General features: G+C 49.3%; 1 protein-coding gene across 2 annotated transcripts in view; it reads right to left on the bottom strand.

The window, feature by feature from the left end:
• The window catches only part of Syne3 (spectrin repeat containing nuclear envelope family member 3), an 81,574-nt gene that overhangs the window by 10,205 nt on the left and 49,781 nt on the right, over window positions 1-21,588 (bottom strand). For both annotated transcript variants that reach the window (XM_038337983.2, XM_038337984.1), the window contains 10 exons: window positions 19,361-19,494; window positions 18,039-18,213; window positions 14,515-14,697; window positions 12,460-12,603; window positions 10,559-10,693; window positions 6,604-6,765; window positions 6,320-6,492; window positions 5,732-5,861; window positions 4,134-4,292; window positions 314-463 (listed from right to left, as the gene is read on the bottom strand). In XM_038337983.2, the coding sequence (XP_038193911.1) occupies window positions 314-463; window positions 4,134-4,292; window positions 5,732-5,861; window positions 6,320-6,492; window positions 6,604-6,765; window positions 10,559-10,693; window positions 12,460-12,603; window positions 14,515-14,697; window positions 18,039-18,213; window positions 19,361-19,494 (1,545 nt within the window). The remainder of the gene's footprint in view (window positions 1-313; window positions 464-4,133; window positions 4,293-5,731; window positions 5,862-6,319; window positions 6,493-6,603; window positions 6,766-10,558; window positions 10,694-12,459; window positions 12,604-14,514; window positions 14,698-18,038; window positions 18,214-19,360; window positions 19,495-21,588) is intronic.

Below are 21,588 nucleotides of genomic sequence, written 5' to 3'. Positions count from 1 at the left end.
GTTATCCCCTCTGGAGAATGGGGTGCAGACGTTCCAGCAGAAGGTAGCTCTAGGACCAAATGGGAAATGTACATAAAACTCTGACATGGTGGGAGCAAGAGATCCGGACACTGTTCACAGAACTCCAGCGTCACCGGGAGGTAAGATGGACAAATAATGACCTAAGTGGAGTGCCTGAGACCCGGGTGCACCCCTCTCTTCCTCTGAGCAGTCACACTGGTATATGGATGCACCAGGATGAACTAAATAGATCCAGCTCTGTCTCTCCCAAGCTTCCTGGGACCCCCCCCCAACCTTTACCCGCAGCACCTACCAGCAGGTGGCCAGAGTCCTTGAGCTTGGATTTGTACAGCATCCATCGATAGCGCAGATCTTCCAGCTCATTGGAGGGGTCCCTTGCTGGCCTGCGATGGAGCAGGTTCTCAAACAGATGCTGGCCTTCTGGGATTCGAGCCTCTAGCTCCTGAGAGAAAAGGTAGTGTCATGCCACGGCTGCCCAGTGGCCCAAGAGCCCCACCTGGCTGATAAGGAGATGCCAATCAAGTGCTACCTGAGGCATGCTGGGAGATGTGGACAGGACCAGTAAAAATGAGACTCTCATCCATGCAATTTTTTTAAAAAAAAAATGCTTTTAGGGTTGGAGAGATGGCTCAATGGTTAAGAGTAATCACAGCTCAATTCTTAGCACCCAAATGTTGACTCATAACTACTTTTAACTTTAGTCCCGAGGGATCTGATGCCCTCTTCTTTCATCCAAGGGTACCAGACACAGATGGGATGCACAGACATATATTCAAGCAAACACTCACACACATAAAATAAATATTCTTCTTAGAAATTGGTCTTAGGAGTATTTATTTTATGTGTACGCATGTTTTCCCTGCACGTATGTATGTGCATCAAGAGTGTGCCTGGGGCCTACAGAGGTCTGAAGAGGGCGTCAGAACCCCTGGAACTGCAGTTATGAGCGGTTGTGAGTCACCATGTGGATGCTGGGAACTGAACCCAGTCGTCTGTGAGAGCAGCAAGTTCTCTTAACCTCTGAGCCACCTTCCCAGCCTTCATCTATGCACCTGGAATGTTAGAGAACCTCCCACAGTGTTTACCTTTAACACTGACATTCCAGGACCACAAGAGGTTTGTCACAGTGGTCACCATCACAAAGTGATCACCATGGACATGCCACCTGCTGGCATTGCAGAGACCGGCAGCACTGATGTTAAGTTGGGTAGCCGTTCTCTATCTAAGCAGACTGCAGCTCTCCCCTGGAGTCCTGAGAGGTGGAGTGGGATGGAGGAGATGTCTACAGGCTGGAGCCTAGGCTTCATCCCCAGTCTGGACCCTGGCTAAGCTGCTCAGAACTCACCATGCTGCAGGCTGGATGAGAGGTCATGTTTGATATGATTGGAGTGAAGGGCGGGCAACAGATCTGAGCGGGGAGGTGGGTGGCAAGACTGGCTGCGATGCGCAGCCCCATCAGCCGGATGAGCTATGCACTGAGAACACTGCAGCATTTAAAGCCATCAATGGGCTAACAAATAGGAGAGGCTAGTCAGGACAAAACACAGCCAAGGGAGTGGAAGTGCAGCTCAGGCAGAACACGTGGCTCGTATGTCTGAGGCCCTGGGTTTGATCCCCAGCACTGTAAACAAAGATCACAGAAGCTCTGGGGATGAACAAGAACCTAGAGAAGCGAGGCCTCTGTTCAGCCTCCTTTTGCTCTTAGGATTTTTACCAACCTAGAGGGAATAATACCAGCTTTGAAAACAATCTATGTTTCTACAGCCTCCCGAGGGTAAGGTGGTAAGCGAAAGCCTGGGCTCTGCAGAGGAAGGGACTAAGTGATTCCCTTTGTAGACAGGATGCCTGCAGGCTTACGCTCAGAGTAAAGGGAACCATAGTGAATCTGAACCTTGAGGACACTACAGCCTAGCTCCGGATCATCTTAGTGGGCCAGGGACTTACAAGACTTGAACTTGGACTCAGTAGCCCCAGAATCTTAAGGCCCCCTGCTTCTGGGAAGTATCAAACAAAATTCCCTCTGGAGGAAGAGATTATCCTAAGTCCCAAATTAGTCTTATGTATATTTTGTTCAGGACAAAAAGTAACCACACAATAATACATGGCACCAAGAATGAGAAGCAGAAATATGTGACATAAATATTCCTAAACACCCGGAGATATCAGAACTATTAGACAGTGTAATTATGGTGGGTTACAGTTCAAAGAATTAAAAGAGAAGCTTAAACATTTCATCGGGGATGTGATGAAAGCCAGAGAATGTAACAAACCAGATCAAAGCTCTAAAACTGATCGCTATGACAACCAACCTTAAGACCTTCATAGACATATATAATTGCAAATGAGACACAGCCAGAAAGACAATTAGTCAAGTGGAAGCTGAGTCAAAGAAAAAATATTCAGAATTCAACACTCTGAGTCAAGGGTGAAAAATACACAAAAGAAACAAAGGGACAAAAATATACAGTGGGAAGGAAAAAAAGTAGATTCCGTTGACATACGAGAAAAAGTCATCAAGGCAAAAGTGACATTTTAAGAGATCTTGTCAGATATTTTTTTCATAAAGAGTCCACACCACAAATGTAGTTAAATGATTGCTAATGAAGCAGGATACATAGGAAGACATTTGGACCCTAAAATATCGCTGAGATTTCACATGAATAAAGGAGAAGAGACGCAGAGTGGACTTGATTGGGGAGTCATGGACAGTGGCTTAGGTTTGAACTCCATACTAAAATTTTCTTGGGGGGGATTTAAGGTCAGATTAGTGGTTCTGTTGGATCATGACTGCCCACAGAAGGAGCCATGACCTGGGTGACAGTCCACCAGAAAAGAGAGCAGGGAGGAAGCTGCTACCATAAATGGGTGATCAATAAGTGCAGAGGGGACAGAAGCATCCAGGAAGGGGACTCAAGAAGGGTCTGGTGACTGCCATGGGTTGAATGGTCATCCCTTCCCAAACCCAAACTGACAGTATTGGGAGATGGGATCTTTGAGAGATGACCTGGCCCGAGGGTGGGGTTAACGACCCTTAGGGACGGGACTACTGCTGCCATGAAAAGGCCTTTTTTACACCCTTTGCCTCTTTGTGCCTTCTCCATCTTTTGGCCATATGCTCACTTAACAAGGAGACCTTGCTAGGTTCTGGCACTTGGACTTTCTAGCCTTTGGAGTGGTGAAATTCTCATTTGTTATAAATCACTCAGGCTGGAGTATTTCATGATAGCAGTAGACGCAGACCAAGACTAGCAGGATGGCTAACAGGATGGCAGGAAGGGGAGAGCAGTGGTAGACTGAATACAAGTGTGGGATTCCCTTCCCTGTCCACCATACTTTGACTTTACATCAAGGGGTGGAGTCTCTTTTCTCTTCCCTTGATCCTGAGATGGCCTGTTGGCTTTCTTTGTACAGCATAACACAGAAGAATCCATGTGACCCTAGCACACAAGTTCCTAATCTAGGCATCCAAGGGCCTTTCCCGTTCCCACTGCAGCCACATGGAGCAGTCTGGGCTGTCCCATATGAGAATGAGACATGCATGGTCCATGTCCCGTTTGTCTCCACCAACTTCTAGACCCCCACCAGACTCACCTAGCTGTTCCACATCTGACAAAAGATAAAGCTGTCCAACAGATGTGTCTTGGGTTCCAGAACTGGCAGAAACCAAGCTGAGCTCAAATCACCAAGTATCAAAATCATGAGTTAAACAAGAGCTGCTGTTTTAAGCAACTGGCTGTCATGATGTTTTATGATGCAGTGACAGCTAACCAATACCAGAGTAAAGCAATCCGTGGTGATATTTTTCAAATAGAGAAATATAAAGTGGGATGGATGGATACATGCATAAATGGATGATTGATGGATGGATGGATGGATGCATGCGTGCATGGATGCATGCGTGCATGGATGCATGCGTGCATGGATGGATAAATGGATGCATGGATGGACAGATGCAATGAAAAATTAGTTCTAAACTATTTGAACCAAAAAAATATATATAGAACGATTACTTAGTCTCAGGTTGGCTTACAAATAGCTATTAAGTATGACCTCCTTCATTTGAGGAACTTCTGGTGGCATGGACCCCATTAGGATCATTCCTTGGAACAGACCTGCAGCTTCATCTCTCTGGTCCTCAAGTCCTTGGCTGTGGCTGTTCTCATTGTGACGATTCCAGCTAGCTTGGAGTTTTCAACCTGCAGCCACTGTTCAAAGTCTCTCAGAAGCTGGGAATAATCTTCATGGACGTCATGTTCTTCTGGTAGGTTTGCCTGCAGGCAAGCATGTGATTAGATGTGAGAAAGGCCTGCTGGCCATGGTTCCTGGGGAAAGCAGAAGGATGAAGATGAGGATAGGGACCTGGATGGCATGGCAGAGGCTCAGAGGGATGCTGAAGGGGTCTCTATTAATCCAAATTTAGAAGGCAAGAGCATCTTTCACCATCACCTCTCTGGAGCTCCAGAAGCTATCGTTATCCTTGACCAGGACACCTACCCAGTATCATCATCCTTGACGCCTACCCAGTGGTCATCATCCTTGACGCCTACCCAGTGGTCATCATCCTTGACGTCTACCCAGTGGTCATCATCCTTGATGCCTACCCAGTGTCATCATCCTTGACGCCTACCCAGTGGTCATCATCCTTGACGCCTACCCAGTGGTCATCATCCTTGATGCCTACCCAGTGTCATCATCCTTGACGCCTACCCAGTGGTCATCATCCTTGACGCCTACCCAGTGGTCATCATCCTTGACCGGGATGCCTACCCATCCTGAAAATGGTCATCTTTCCTCCATTCTTGTGGACACATGGGCAGAGCGAAATGAAATCCAGTCCAGTCAAGTCCTTTCCCTATCCCTCGGTGGTGCCTCACTCTTCCCTGACATTACCTTGATCATAGTGTTTTGTCACGGCAATGGAAAAGTAATTAAGACAATGCCTCTCCCTCCCTCCCCCACTCAGTCTTGAGGGTTCAGCTGATATTTCAACATTCCTAGAAGGGTTTCTTCACCCCAGAACTGGGTATAGCATCTAGCCTAGATGCCAAACTATGGCACACCTTTTAAAATCCTGCTTAAGGGCTGGAGAGATGTCTCAGAGGTAAAGAGCACTGGCTGCTCTTCCAGAGGTCCTGAGTTCAATTCCCAGCAACCACATGGTGGCTCACAACCATCTGTAATAAGATCTGGTGCCCTCTTCTGGCCTGCAGGCATACATGCAGGCAGAACACCATATACATAATAAATACATAAATCTTTTTAAAAAAATAAAAAGTCTGCCTAAGTGCCTGGACCCCGCTCCTTTGTTTCTCAAGTTGTGGTCCATATCTCAACAGCACAGACCATACACTGTAGCTTGTTAGCCATGCAGAATCAGGCTACTGGATCAAGACCTGAGTGTCCAATCTGTTTGCTATCTGGGGTCAGCAGGAGGTTTTTAACCCCAGTCCTCTCCCAACACCAGCTACTGAAGGGGGTCAGATAAGTGAGGGTCAGTCTTGTCCAGGTGTGCTCCTGACCTTCTGGAGTGATCCTGTAGGACCTCTGAAATCTTCGACCCCCAAAACCCTCAGTTCTCTAGCAATTGATTTCTTCTGAGGTCACATCAGGGGCAAGTAACAAGAAAGTAGATACATTCTGTGAGCTGAGCTGGGCTGGAGGCCCCCACCTCCTCAACTGACATCTCCCAAAGCCTGTGAGACAGACTCACCCGACGCCGCTGCCTGGGAATAGGGTCCTGGGGGTTGATGAGAAAGCCAGCCTTTGGAATATTGTTGGTGAAGATCGGTTTCTTTCCTGTGTCCACCTCTGTTCTCCGCAGCTGCTGGTTTCTGATGAGACTGGAAAGGCAAACGCACTTACTCAAGGCGGCTGTGTGATGAGAATCTATCAGGTCTCAGGAGAAGCAATAGTACCCGGGACACCAAGGAAACTTTGGTGATTCACTACTACCCTTAAGAACTTGGCAGCCACCTTTGGGGACAGTCAGAAGATTCCCAGACATGTTCATGCCATTTCTTACTTTAAATTCATCTTACCATACAAGCGAGGTACATATATCTATGGATGCAGATAAAGAAGTAAGCTCAGGTAAGAACAGGCTGGAGGCTAACTCCCTAGTGAGGGATGCTCTCCAATCCTCAGAACCCTACCAGAACCACTACTGGACAAAAGATGTGGATATCCCCAGGTGCCTGGCACCATGCCTGGCACACATCCCCCAGTCATATGCTCTCAGGACCCTAGGTGGTGAGGAGGCATTGTCTGAGACAAAGTGGGGAGCAAGGAAGGCCCTTACCTCAGCAGATTCTCCTCCAATAGCCGCAGGGCCTGCCAGGACTCCATCAGCTTCCTCAGATCCTCCTGGACCATGGCTGCCCCCTCTGGGGAGGACTTCTTCATCACAAGCTGGCCCAGTGCTTGGAGCAGGGACAACTGGACCTCTCTCTCTGGAATTTCAGCCAGCAGCCTCTGTGAGACACATGGATGGACCCACATACATGTGAGTCTCTGCACCCCAGTATGAAGGGTATCCAGAAGGCTTCAGGGGATTGCAGGTGAAAGGATGAACCAGCACCTTACCTCAAGTCCAGCCTCTTGGGACTCGGCATCCCATGGACGCACGGCCCCCTGGTGTGACTCCAGTGTCTGTGTGACCATGGTGATCCACTGCTGCAGCTCCGACAGCCGGTGGCTGAAGGCGCAGTGCTCCCGGACGCTCTGCTGACAACTGTCCACAAGGTCCTGCGGTACAGCCAGGAAGGCCAGGAGGTCTGAATGCTGCTTGAGGCAGACTGCAAACGACACCCCAATTCTCCTAGAAACCTAGACCTGCCTACACGCACCGCACAAGGATCAAGGACCATTCCAGAAGATGGGGTAGACAGGATGTTAGGGCCAGAGATGGGAAAGCTGCTTTGACATGATACAGCGGGTAAACACATGAGTAGCTGCAGTTACAAAACCCAGCCAGTTAGCATTACAGCTTGGATAGAAAGGGGCTTGCGAGGCCGCACCCCTACATGTCGGCAGTTGAAGAATGATTGGGGGATGAGGAGTCATTTCTTCTTTGGGGTGTGGCCTCTTGTAGGCAGTGGGTGGCCCCACACCTAGCCCCGGCTGGGCAGCACTAACTACTCAGTGGATCACAACTTTTAAATAGAGAAAGGGCAAGAAGGTGGGGTGGGGACATGCTGGGGTGGTTTGGAAGGAGTAGGGGGAAGTGGTGGGGATATGATGGAGATTCATTGTTTGCATGTAGGAGATTGCCAGAGAATAACTTAAAACAGTCTTTAAAAAGAATGGGCAGGCTGTGACCTCCTGCAGCATTGTGGAGGAATCTGTAAATCTTGTGTGGAGGGCTGGAGCAAAGAGCTCTAAGGTCAGGGCTCTCTTCCAGGGTAAGTGATGGCCAGTACAAAGGAGTGGGGCATAAGGCAGGCTGGTGTCACCCTAGGTTTTGTCTGGGGCTGCTTACATGGATCTGTTTGTTCTTTAAGATTCGTTGAGCCATGCCAACATGCTTTGTTTTCTGTATATGATTATGATTCTATATAAAGGCTTTCAAGCTACCTTGCCTTCTTTTCTCTTTTTCTTTTTTTTTTTCTTTTTTTGGCTCCATTCCTGGATCCTGTTTCCTGGGGCCTGTCAGTTTCTCAGAAGCCTGAATCATGAGCCTTTCTCTTCCATGTCTCCAAGAAAGCTGAGCACTGTCCTCAAAAGAATGGCCATTCTCCATTCTTCTGGTCCCCTTGCCTGGGACTCTGTGAGCCCCCTTTTCAGCCCACCATGAGCCATTCAGACTCCAGCCTGCTGCCACTGTTCTCACCATATGGCCTCATGCCTCTGCGCTGGGCTTCTAAAGACCCTATCTCCCTCTATCTCAAAAAAAAAAAAAAAAAAAAAAAAAAAAACAAAAAAAAACAACCCACTGGCAAAGATATGGACGCCAGGCCCCTGCCAAGGGGCTATGAGTCCAATGTGGGGCTCAGAATTCCACATATTGAACCTGCCTTCAACAACCCATCAAAGGTGGCCTCAAACATTTTCTAGGCCCTGTTCCTCTGCATCCGCAGTGCCAGGACCTGAGTACTAATACTAGCTAACCATCCCCAATAGCGTCCTGCCATAGGGACCTGTGGCCTCTGACACAGGAGCATGCTCCCTGTGGATGTGATTGTCAATCCTGCTTGTCAGCTTGACCCGAACTAGAATCAGCATGTAAACAGTCTTTGAAGGATTGTCTAAGAACGATTAACTGAGGTGAGACATTCCATAAAGAGGAGCTGCACCACCACTCCGTGGGCCAGGGCCCAGGACTACATGGGGAAAAAAAAGAATAGTTGGATCTCTGTGAGTTCAAGGCCAGGTTGGTCTACACAGAGCCACAGGGTCCATCTTTCTCTGCTTCCTGACCGAAGACACAGTGAGAGTGAGTGCTTCAAGCTCCCGCCACCACAGATCCCTGAACCATGATGGACTCCACCCTGGAACAAACCTTGTTAATGTCATCTTTGTCAGATGATTTTGTCACAGGGATGGCAGGACACGAAGGTTGCCTGACTGTGAGGTAAAGATGAGCTTAAACTCATTAGACTTAACAAGCACTGAATATCTGGATAAGGGGAACAGTTTCTCTTTACAGAAGCATGATAGGATGTCACCCTCTTGTGACCTCGAATGACACCAGCAAATGTGTCCTCTAATGATTGGCCTAGTTCATTATTTGGATATAGCTTTTGGAGTTGATATTTGCAGTTTCTAGGGACTTCTAGAAGGTGGGAACAGTGTCCTATCTGTCTCTCTATGCCCTTCCCTTAACCCTGAGATGACAGAAGCAAGCTTACTGAGCAGAATTAGCTAATTCATCCAGACCCAAGGTCACTTAGGCCAACAGGGCGCCTTCAGTGCTCAGTGTATGGTAATCGTCATGTTTCCATGTAAGGAGCTCCCACTCTGTGGAGGGAGGGGGACATCCCTGCCCCATGTCCCACAAAATCCTCTCATGCCCGTCCATCTCCACAGGGACTAAAAGCCTATTTGCCATGGCCTGGGATAGGGCTCTATGGTAGTCTGGATGTAATTGGCCCCAATAAGCTCATAGGGAGTGGCACTATTAGGAGGTATGGCTTTGTTAGAGTGGGTATAGCCTTGTTGAGGGAAGCGTGTCACTGTGGAGACAGGCTTTGAGGTCTCCGATGCTCAAGCTACACTCAGTGTCGATCTAGTTCATTTCCTGCGGCCTGAAGATCACTCAGCTCCTTTTCCAGCACCCTGTCTGCCTGCACACTGCCACGTCCCACCATAATAATGGACTAAATCTTTGAACTGTAGCCAAACCCAATTAAATGTTTTCCTTTCTAAGAGTTGCTGTGGTCAGCTCCAGAGAATTGGGAGTATGGGGGGCAGGGGAAGGGTGGAAGCGGAGAAGGGAGGAAGGAAAGGGAGTGGGAAAATATATAGCTCAATAAAAACAATAGAAAAGAGTTGCTGTGGTCACGTGTCTCCTCAAAGCAGTAAGAACCCTAACCTAGACAGGTTCTAGCCACATACAGGTGCAAGGGAGTCTTTGAAGTTCTAAAGAGGCCACTGGCTTGTCTGGGCACACACCCATCTTATACACAAAACTGTGCTTTGGTTTGGTCAAGATTTTATCTCACTCCCTAGAGGAAATGCTGGGCATGCTGCCTGATGTGGCATTAGTGGTTGTAGCAAGAAAGGAATATTTCCTGACCTCTCCTTATGGCCAGAGCTTAGCTATCTGTAGCCACTTACACGCGACTCAATTACAATGTCTCTTTAAGAATTTCTTTCCATTTTAGACATTTCTAAATGGTTTGTGAGAGTACCATGTCCACCTGTTATCATCAGGATGGCAGAGAAGGTGTTTGCTTTGGAAACAGGGCATACAGGGCCAGGTGGGCTGGAAGAAGTTAGCCTAGCACTGGGTTTTCTTGAGGTGTGGCCAGGGATCAGCTTGAACGCCATGATGATTAACTAAAAAGCAGAGTCAAGTCTGTCTGAATCAGGGAGTGTAGGGAGCCTGGAGCCTGAATCTCTGCTTGTCTTCATCAATTGTGTAGACGGCTGGGATTCTGAACATCCAACTGGAGGAAGTAGAACCAATCCTGGGCACCAGAAAGTGCTTGGGAGGCCACTAGAGGGCGCTGCAAACAAGGCTCTGAGGCCATCAGGTCTAGGGGGACACAAACAACTGTGTACCCACACAGGCAGATGGGACAAGCCAGACTGTGAGTTCTCTTCTGTGGCCCTCATCACAACCTGAAACCCTGGCATCGCTCACTTGCTGATTCACTGTCCATCCTCCCAATCCTCAGGAAAGCAAGGCCCTATCTGTCAGTGTGACTAGATCCCAGAACATCAGCCGGCAAACAGAGATTGCTCAACAATCAGAAGTTACACAAATGAAGATGAGGAGAAAGACTGAAAGGAATGGAGGAAGGAAGGAGAAAGAACCCAGGAATGTAGGATTCTAAAACCTGGCCCTCACTGCTCAAGCCCTTCCCTGGTCCCTTACCTCCAAGGACCTCTTCAGGGCTTGCTGGTCAGAGGAAATCTGGTCCACTTTGTGCTGGTGGTTAGAGTTCCCCTGGGCAAGAGGCCTCACAGCCTCTATCTGTGTCCCTAGATCAAGGCCTTCTTCCTGCAGCCCCTGTGATGAAGAAGAGCAAGTGAGGTTGGCCACCTGACACTCCACCCAGAAGATCCTCCACCCAGAAGACCTTCCACCCAGAAGACCGCATCCCAGAAGACTCTCCACCCAGAAGACCCTCCACCCAGAAGACCACATCCCAGAAGACTCTCCACCCAGAAGACCTCATCCCAGAAGACCCTCCACCCAGAAACCCCTCCATTCAGAAGACCCTCCACCCAGAAGACCCTCCACCCAGAAGACCCTCCACCCAGAAGACCCTCCACCCAGAAGATCCTCCATCCAGAAGACCCCATCCCAGAAGACCCTCCACCCAGAAGACCCTCCACCCAGAAGACCCCATCCCAGAAGACCCTCCACACAGAAGACCCTCCACACAGAAGACTCCATCCCAGAAGACCCTCCACACAGAAGACCCTCCACCCAGAAACCCCTCCATTCTGAAGACCCTCCACCCAGAAGACCCTCCATCCAGAAGACCTCATCCCAGAAGACCCTCCACACAGAAGACCCCCATCCCAGAAGACCCTCTATCCAGAAGACCTCATCCCAGAAGACCCTCCACACAGAAGACCCCCATCCCAGAAGACCCTCCACACAGAAGACCCTCTACCCAGAAGACCCTCCACACAGAAGACTCTCCACACAGAAGACCCTCCACACAGAAGACCCCATCCAGCAGACCCTCCACACAGAAGACCCTCCACACAGAAGACCCCATCCAGAAGACCCTCCACACAGAAGACCCCATCCAGAAGACCCTCCACACAGAAGACCCCATCCAGATGACCCTCCACCCAAAAGACCCTCTATCCTGGAGACCCAGTGGGGTGGGGGTTCTGAGTAGAAGAGTCCCTAGTTGGGGCTCCCAGAATAGCATGTTCCCTCTATCAGTGGCTGCAGCACTTGGGTGGTCCAATAGATTCCTTTTCAGGGCAAATGAATCTTTAAAATTCAGACACAAATATTCCAGGGCTCTATTAAAATAAACTACAGGAAGACCAGACAGCATCTTGGGAAAGAAACTCACGTCTGGACTCTCACTTGGTGACCACTGGCTGTTAGGAAGAATTATAACCACTTCAGTGTTAAAGCCTCAAATGTGCCACGCTTAATGTTTTCCAGAGAACGCTGTCAGCTTATACAGGAACCGTGTTTGGGTTTGAAACAATAAACATTGTGTCATGTGCATGATAAAAACCAGTAAAGCTCTCCAGCCAGCCAGTGATTACCAATGACCCGCCTGCATGCAGTCCACACATGATATAAAACATCTCTTCCTAATCGCAAAATTGGTTTATTCAACTGAAAGTCTCGGGGCTCACCAAAAATAGTTCATACGACAGTTAGTTCTCATTGTCAACCTGACTGGATTTGGATCACCTCGGACACCTCTAGGTGTGTTTATGGGGATTAAGGGAAGAGGGAAAACCCATACTGAATGTGGACGGCGCCACCCCATAGGCTGGAGTCCCAAACGGAGTAAAAGGAGAGCAGGACTGAGTACCTTGTTCAAACTTCGGAACCCATACACAAACAAAACAATTGCTTGTCGCCCCGTTAGACTCCAGACCTAGCGGCATGGGGGTGCTAACAGCCCCGCTGAGCCCAGGAACTACCGGCTGAATAAGCTGATTCTACAGAGACCCGAGAGTCAGGTCTGCAGTAGGGACCTTGGGGTCAGGCTGGCCACTGCTTTGCAGATTGCTGCCAGCAGGGGGAGCTCCCGCGCAGTCAATAGTGCGCCAGATGACAGAGCCACTCACCTGCAACCTTAGGAGCTGGACCTGCTTTCCAGGAAGGTCCCGCTGAAGCCCTTTCTCTGCTTGGATCCTGGCTTGGAGGTCTATAAGCTTCCTGTGTAGGGGGTCAAAAGCCACCCCGAAATCCTTGTGCTGGACGAGCAGGCTCTGCAAATAGAATTGCAAATGAAGCATTTTCCTCCCGGCGCCTGGTAAGAGCCGACAATGCTGCTCTCTCGGTACTGGCTCCTGAGCCACCTTCTCCAGGAAGAACTCCCTGATGGGCCACTCTAGTGTTCTCTTACCACACTTTAACCATGGTCCTCGAGAACAGCCCTCCCCCATATTCCAAGTCTCGCCGGAAGCTTGTTTGTAAATAAGGTTTTATTAGACTGCGGTCCCGCCTACTCATTTCCTTTTGGTTCTCTGATATAGAGGCGGAGCTGGGCCAACTGCCTAACAAACACTGGCATCTTCACCGCCTGGGCGCTTGCAGCAGCAGCAGCAGCAGTAGCAGCCACAGCCTGTAGACCAGAGGTTCTCAACCTTTGGATCAAGACCCCTTTGGGGTCAAATGAACCTTTCACAGGGTTCACCTAAAATGACTGGAAGACTCAGATATTTATATTATAATGCATAGTAATAGTAAAATTACAGTTATGAAGTAGCAACAAAAATAATTTTTATTTTTGGCTGGGGGTCACCACAACATAAGGAACCGCATTAAAGGGTCGCAGCACTGGGAAGGTTGCGAGCCGCTGATCTAGAACTTCGCTGAGACCACTCTGCAGATGCCTTCTGTAGCTACATTTGCATGCTTGTCTCTACCAGCAGCCACGATGGTGAGAGTGTAGACCTCACTTCCTTTCTGGTTTCCCCAGCTCCTGCAACCCTGCCTCATCCTGCTGAAGTGAGAATTGCTGCCTTGGAGTCAGGTGATGGAGCCTGAACCCTGACCTCGCCATCATGAGATACCTGACATTCTCCTCACCTGTAAAACAGGGAAGCTGGCAGCACCTCCCCCATAGTGTCAGCTGGACAAAGAGTAGCAGGTGCCTGGCCCAGAGCCAACACCTGTAGACTGTAGCTATTATCATCATCATTACTGGTCACTCGGCAAATATTTGGCAGCTAGAACTGGCTGTCTGCAGAGTGCCAAGCCATTGCTTTGACTTATCGCAATCAGAAGCATGCCATTAATAGAGTTCACTAGCTGTGGAATAATCTTTTAGTACACTGTAAATATGTATTACCCTCATTGGTTAATAAAAAGCTGACTGGCCAATAGCTAGGAAGAAAAGGTTCAATGGGGCATGTGGACAAAAAGAGAGCCTGGGGAGAAGAGGGAGGAACTGCCTGGAGACAAGGAGAGAAGCCAGATGGACATGCCATGCTGATAAAAGGTACCGTTATGTGACAGAGCTTAGATATGACATACAGGTCAATTTAAGTTGTAAGAGCTAGTTAGTAATAGGCCTAAGCTATCGGCTGAGCATTTATAATTAATACTAAGCCTGGGGGGTTATTTGGGATCTGGCCAGCAGTCCTGATGAAAAACTCCACCTACATTCACTCCTGGGATCATGGCAGGCTAAAGTTAGCAGGCGCTTGTAGCTGCATTCTCTATTATATTTAGTTTATTTATGTATGTGTGTGCACGCATGTGTCGCACACATATGAACATGTGGAGGTCAGATGACAGCTGTAGGAGTTAGTTTTCTTCTCCCAACATCTGGACCCTGGGGATTGAAATCGAGTGGAGGCTGGGCAGCAAACATCTCCACTGGGGGAGCCGCCCCACCCACCCCATCTTTGCTTGCCCATCTGCTCTGCAGAAGACTGGGTGGCTTGATTGAAATGTAGGGCTATGAGTGACAAGCGGCAGGCAGGTAACTAGGGAGCCAGTTAGAGGGGTCACGAGAAAGTCCTTCCCTGTCTATGGACACAAAACCCGAAACTATGGGAAACAAAGGCATCTATCCAGAGCCACGGGGAAGGGGGATGATGCTGAAATCAGGGTACCAAGAAGGGCTGTGCCCGCCCCATGGCCACACTCCAGGGCAGAGCTCTGATGCTCACCTGCAGTTTGCTCTTCCTCTGCAGAAGGCTGTTATGCAGCAAGTCTCGGTCCCTCACAGAACTCGCCACCTGCTCCAGGAGAGCGGCTGCTCTCTCCTGGCCAAAGATGCTGCCGAGCAAGTCCGTCTTCAGCTGAAGCATGGCCAGCTGCTCTTTCAGGCGGGAGCTTTCTGCTAGGGCCGCCTGTGGGAGACAAGGGACCCATGCCCGTCAGACAGCCAGGTAGGCCCAAGCTCACACCGTTTCCTACCATTGCTGTAATGGAGCTGTGACTGCGGGCGTTGGAAGAAGCAGCACAGTAGAAACAGACTGATAGAGATACACTGGGAGGCCCTGAATTTCAGGATCCATGTTGGCTGTCTTCTACCAAGCCTCACCCATCTCATTACCAAAGGCCATGTAGCAATTCATCACCTTTCCTGTCTGGAAAACCCTGTCCCCCCATCATGACCACCACCAGCTATGGCACCCTGCCCCCCCAATCATCACCACCACCAGCTATGGCACCCTGCCCCCCCCAATCATCACCACCACCAGCTATGGCACCCTGCCCCCCCAATCATCACCACCACCAGCTATGGCACCCTGCCCCCCCCCCAATCATCACCACCACCAGCTATGGCACATGCTCAGTCTCTCTCACCTGGACCATGGCTCCTTCCTGCCTGCTGTTTCTAAGCTGGTACCCCAGAGCTGACCCTCCATACCTCACCAGCTTGATTCCCCAGGCCTCTACACCAGTGCCTCTCAACCTTCCTAATGCTGTGACCCTCTAATACAGTTCCTCATGCTGTAGTGACTCCCAACCATAACATTTTCTTGTTGCTACTTCATAACTGGAGTTTTGCTACTGCTCGGAATTATAACGTAAATATCTGATGTGCAGGATATCTGATATGTGACTCTGTTGTGACCACAGATTGAGAAGCACTGACCCTCCATCACCAACAGACCCGCTGACATCCTGAAAACACCTTGCTTTTGGACTCCTGGCCTTGAGAACTAAGAGACAATAGACTTTTTTTTAAGACAAGGTTTTACTCTGTAGCCCAGGCTGGCCTGCAGATTACTACATAGTTTAGGCTGGTCTTGAACTCACAATGATCCTCCTGCCTCTGTCTCTAAAGGGCTGGGATTACAAACATAAACCATAGCATCAGAGTCCACAGCTATATGACATGATCCTGAACAAACAAAAATTTCTGTTTATCACATGGAACGGTATGAATGGATTTTTATCAAATAAAAGGACAGGTTTGGGACATTCTGACCTTAAACTGAGGTTTGTAGTACACACAAATTTCATTTGAGGTCACTTCATAGATGCTCATGAGGATCACCTAAAAAAGGTGACCATCAGAGGCTGGAGACAGGGCTCAGCCACCCTTCCAGAGGACCTGAGTTTGATTCCCAGCACCTACATAAGGCCTGACAAGTGTCTATAATTCTCCTTCAGGGAGATCTGATGCCCTCTTTTGGCCTCTGTGGGTACCAGGCACACAGTGGTGCATAGGCACACACGCACAGGCAAAACATACACACACACGCGCGCGCGCACACACACATACACACAAATAAAATAAAATAAAAAATTTAGAAAGCTGACCACCAGAGCCTCAGAGATAGCACAATGGTTAAGAAAGCATACAACAATTGCAGAGGACCTGGGTTCAATTCCCAGCACCCACCTGTAACTCCGGCTTCAGGTGGACCTGTTGCCCTGGCCTCCTAGGGAACCTGTGCTCACAGTACATGCCCACACAAGGGATACACATAATCAAATCTGTTTTTCAACTTAAAAAAAGAAAAAAAGATGACCAGCATCCTTCAGTGCCTACGCATAGGAGAAGGGACCTGTTGGACCCTTGGGAGGTAGGATTATGTCCTGCTGTCAGTAACCATGGAGCTGGGCTTGGTGGCACACTTCTTTAATCTTAGCATTTGGAGGGCAGAGCAAGTGGATCTCTGTGAGTTAATGGCCAGCCTGATCTACATAGTAAGCTCTAGGCTAGACAAGCATACAAAGGGAGATCCAGTCTCAAAAACTAAATAAAATAAATAATTAGGGAGAGATTGAAGTTGGGGAGATGGTTCAACATTGAGGCACTGACTGAACAAGCCTGAGGACCCAAGTTTGAATCCCAAAAAACCCAAACAAATGCTGGATGGGAGTGGTGGCCCAGCTGTAATTTCAGCTTATGACGGCAGAGGTGGTAGCAGATTCCTAAAGCAAGCTGGCTAGCAAGGCTAACCACACCAGTGAGCTCCGGGTTCAGCGCATAAGGTGAAAGATTCCCAACAGGGACCTCAGGCTCACACATGTGCATGCCCCAAACTGCAGGCTGAGCAGTGTTCTCCAGGCTCACACATGTGCACGCCCCAAACTGCAGGCTGAGCAGTGTTCTCCAAGGGGAGCAGGGTCAACCCTGAGTAAAGATTCTCCCAGCAACACCGGGAGGCCAGAATGGTGAGGGGGAAAACTGTTCTGATGTGTTGATGATGGTCCTGTGCCTTCTGGAATAGTGGGTACTTTTCCCAGCAATCTTCACATTTTTCTCGGGAACGTAGGTATGCTTTTATAAGCAGAATAAAAACATATAAAATGCGGCTGGCACCTGGCATCTTTTCACACTCCTGTCTGCTCTGTGTGTCTGAGAATCCCTGGACACACGAGCATCTCACGGACTAGAGCTCAGTGGTCTCACAAAGCAGGGTTTATGAGCCAATCAAAGCCCCAGTGTTGAGGGACTCTGGCGGATGCTGCCAAATGCTCTCCCTGTAACCATTTCTCTCTCTCCAAACAGCCAACGTTTGTTTTGTGCTCATCTGAAGGCGCAGAATTGTTAGTGTTACTGGTACAGCCAGTCATGACAATTTCACCATCTTCAACCAGACACTGGGGGGGGGGGGGGGGGGGGGGGGGGTAAAGGATGGTCATGTGACCTGACCAACCAATGAAATGAAAGATTCCCAGGAAGGCTTTACTTCCTTGTTGGCAGTGAAATTGATGATGGAGGGAGGGAGTCCCCGGTCTCCTGTGCAGTTCCCACCAGGCACGAATACCGCTTGCTCCTTGGCAGCTAAGTGGGGGCCAGAAAGAGACATGCCTTGGAGCTAGCAGAGCCTGCGTTCCAGATGACACCGTTGAGCCATTAAATTGGCCTGAACACATCTGTATTTGACCTTTCCACTGGTCAGGCTGTCACTGAAGATGCAGTGAAGGCAATGACGCTGGCAGAGCCATTAATACTCTGCCTATGGTGGAGTCCCCAAGGGAGACAAAATTCCTTGTACTTTCGAGAAGATCCATGAAAAGTCACACCAGGCTTTGGCTCTACCTGAGGACTAAGGATGACTTCTGTCCCTGAGAACAAGTGATGGTCCTTCCTGTACTCTTGGCACTTGGCTGACACAGAGCAGTGAGCGGGACTCAGGTGTCTCGAGAACCCTGGTGCGCACTTGCCCCCAGGAGAGTAGCTGAGATGCCCACCTTAGGCCAGCAGCCTCCCCAGCCCACTGGTTACCTCAATCTGGGGTAGAAAGGTGTGGATGGAGGGCAGGTCCGGCAGGCTAGTGGTGATGTCCAGGAGCCTCTGGGCCAGGGCCTTCCATAGCTGCAGGTCATTGAGGGGCCGCTGGAACCGCTGCCACAGCTCTGCTCTGGTTGCATGGTGGAGCCTAGCGTTCTTTCCCTTCATACTGCCAGGGCAGCACAGGGCACAGATCCAGAGAGAAGAGAGTGAGATCAGCTCAGGGTAAGGCCTCTGCCCAGGCTGCCAGGGCAGAGAATGCCCTCCTTACACACGGGCTGCACCGAGTGTGTATGGACATACTCATAGGCCGTAGGGGAGACCTGGTAACCACTGAGACAGAACGGCAGTAACCACAGGCCTGCCGTCTTCCTGAGCACAGACCTTTGGCTCCCTCGGGCCTGTAAGTGCTCAAGGAAATGAGATATATGAGTATCCTCTGGTTGAGTAAGGCCTAGCAGCTGTGGCTTGTGTGCCTTAGCTGTCAATTCCTCTGAAGAATTAGCAATGCCGTGCCTTTCACACTGCTCCCGGGAACATTCATGATCCCAGCACCCTTCACACTGCTCCTGGGAACATTCACGATCCAACGCCCTTCACACTGCTTCCAGAAACATTCATAATCCCCGGCCTAGCCCTGCATCAGCATCTAGCACTAACCCTATTTTACAGATGTGAGCCCTAGGAACAGCTGTGGGGGAGAGACACAGCAGATGAAGTTCCTCTGTCCAACTGAAGGAATCCCCCATAACCAGGCAAGGGTATAAGATGTAGTATCGGGGTGCTATTGGGATGGCTGAGCTATTTTTAGGATGCCTTCTGGGAAAAAAAATAGGTGAGCGCCCCAAATATACAGTGCTCACTTCTGCAGTGGGAGTCCATGGCTCTGTTCTTTGCTGAGCCTGAGTGTTCCCACGGGCAGAGAGGTAAGTAGAGGCAGTGTTGAAGATACACTCTGATACTTAAGTCTCAGCATGGTCAGAGGCAGAGGAGTGGTGTTCACTTACATAGCAGCTCTCCCTATGACCCCACATGGTGAAACCCTCCCAACAGTCAGCCACTCAAGACCAGCAGAGGTGGGCCATTGAGCCTCCGAGCCACGAAAAGCAAAGCTCATGCCTCTTGTTGGGAGTCAAATGCAAAAATAAGGAGAGGGCAGATTCTCTGCCGAGTGGAGACTGACCATCCCCAGACAGCCCATTTTACACACACACACACACACACACACACACACACACACACACACGGTGCCAAGTATCCAGCACCCTTAGCCCTGCCCACCCTCAGTCCTGCCTGCCCTCTGCCTCCCTGGGTACCTTTGATATTCCTGAATGGCAGCTACCACACTGTCAGAGAGCGACTGTAGGTCGGGGAAGGCGACAAGCTCCTTCAGTTGAGTTTGTAGTCGGTCTACACGGGGCTCCTCTGAAGCCAGTGAAGCCTGTGTCCCCTGCAAGACATGACAACCAGGCGCTGGTGAGGTCCCTTGGGGGGTGACAGTGTGTGTACAGGGGCTGAGTGGAGGCCGGGGACTGGCCAGGCTGGTGGAGCTGATCACCAAGGGCATGGACTGGGGGATCTCACCCTTAGGCTCAGCCCCTGCTCCCTTCCCTGTAGCAGCCCGGTTACACATGACGTCATCTTCCTCACAGTGACACTGTGACAAATGCCAGCTTCATTCTACACTAGCTGTTCCCATTGGATACAGGCTTTCCCATTGGTTCTGGGATTTTATTTTTATTTCAAATTTTGTTTTTTTTTCTCACTCCCTCCCCTCTTTCCATTCTCTCTACTTTCCCTCCCCCACCCCCATCTACTCCCCAGAGAGACCAAGGCACATTGTTCCTAGGAAGGAACAAGGCCCTCCCCACTATGTCCAGGGTGAGCAAGATATCCATCCAAAGAGAATGGGTTCCAAGAACTTTAAGTCTTTGAAGAAAGAAATTGAAGAAGATACCAGAAAATGGAAAGATCTCCCATGCTCTTGGATAGGTAGGATCAACATAATAAAAATGGCAATCCTACCGAAAGCAATCAATAGATTCAATGCAATCCCCATTAAAATCCCAACATAATTCTTCACAGACCTTGAAAGAACTCAACTTAATATAGAAAAACAAAAAACCAAGGATAGCCAAAACAATCCTGTACAATAAAGGAACTTCTGGAGGCATCACCATCCCTGACATCAAGCTCTATTGCAGAGCTACAGTAATGAAAACAGCGTGGTATTGGCATAAAAACAGACAGGTTGACCAGTGAATTGAATCGAAGACCCAGATATTAATCCACACACCTATGAACACCTGATTTTTGACAAAGAAGCTAAAATTATACAGTGGAAAAAAGAAAGCATCTTCAGCAAAATGGTGCTGGCATAACTGGATATCAACATGTAGAAGAATGAAAATAGATCCACATCTATCACCATGCACAAAACTCAAGTCTAAATGAATTAAAGACCTCAATGTAAATCTGACCACACTGGTTCTGGGATATCTTAAACTGCAGTTCAATCTTGACACTAACAAAAAGAATGACTATAAAGAACAAAGCTCCAACAAGAGGGATTTAGAGAATGTAAACCATTGGAGAAAGGAGAGGAGCCCACTTGAACCAGGGCAGTCTGGTCCCACAACCCCCACTCTCAACCACTGTAGCACACACTGCAACTCAAATGAAGCAAGTGGCCCTTGGGGATGCATGGTCCCCTGTGTAGGAAAATGCAGTGTGATCTGTCTTGCAGGGAGGCTGGGTGAAAAAGCTCCCAAACACATAAAGGCAGACAAGAACATCTTAGCACCTTAGCGCTGTGGTGGGGCAGAAGAGAGATTGGAGTGACTTTTATTTTTTTTAAGATAGTTCCTTTGATGCCTACCCACTTGAGGGGCTAGGGAAGGAACCTGGAGTCTCAGTCAAGCTAGGTAAGTTCTACCACTGAGCCCCAGCACTGGCTTTGGACAGGTCCTTCAAATGCATCACGATATGAACAATAAAGTAAGGGTTGGGGATCTTTATCTAAAACCTGTCTGCAAGTCACACTTCCTGTGGTTTGAATGGTGCTGGCAGCAGTGCTGTGAGCTTCTGGGGGGGGGGGTGGGGGGAGAGTAGGGGATGGTCCTTAGGTCTTTGGAGGTGTGCCATTGAAGGGATCCATAGGGCCTGCTTATCAGCTGGCTGGCCCTGCTTTCTGGCTTAAGAGGTGAATGGTTTATTCTGTCATAGACTCTCACCATGACTTGCTGTCCCCACCAGAGGTCCAAAGAAATGCAACCAATGGATCTCAAATGGCACCTCCAGAACATGTGCCATGACAAACCTTTGTTCCTCATAAGTCGGTTGCCTTTGCTGTTTTGTTACCAGTAACATGGGGGTGGCTAAGACTTTCTGAGTGGGTAGGAGCCCGTGCTGCCTTCCTGAAATGGGTGTCCTTGCTCGATCTTCCCAGACCCTGCTCTGTGTTTTTCTCTCGTCATCTCTCCACTGTGAGCTCCCCTCCACTGCTTAACCTCACTGTTCCCTGCCAGAACATCCATCCCTCATC

This window comes from Arvicola amphibius, chromosome 7 (genome assembly GCF_903992535.2).
Source record: "Arvicola amphibius chromosome 7, mArvAmp1.2, whole genome shotgun sequence".
Lineage (NCBI taxonomy): Eukaryota > Metazoa > Chordata > Mammalia > Rodentia > Cricetidae > Arvicola > Arvicola amphibius.
This window is presented reverse-complemented; position numbering and strand designations above follow the sequence as displayed.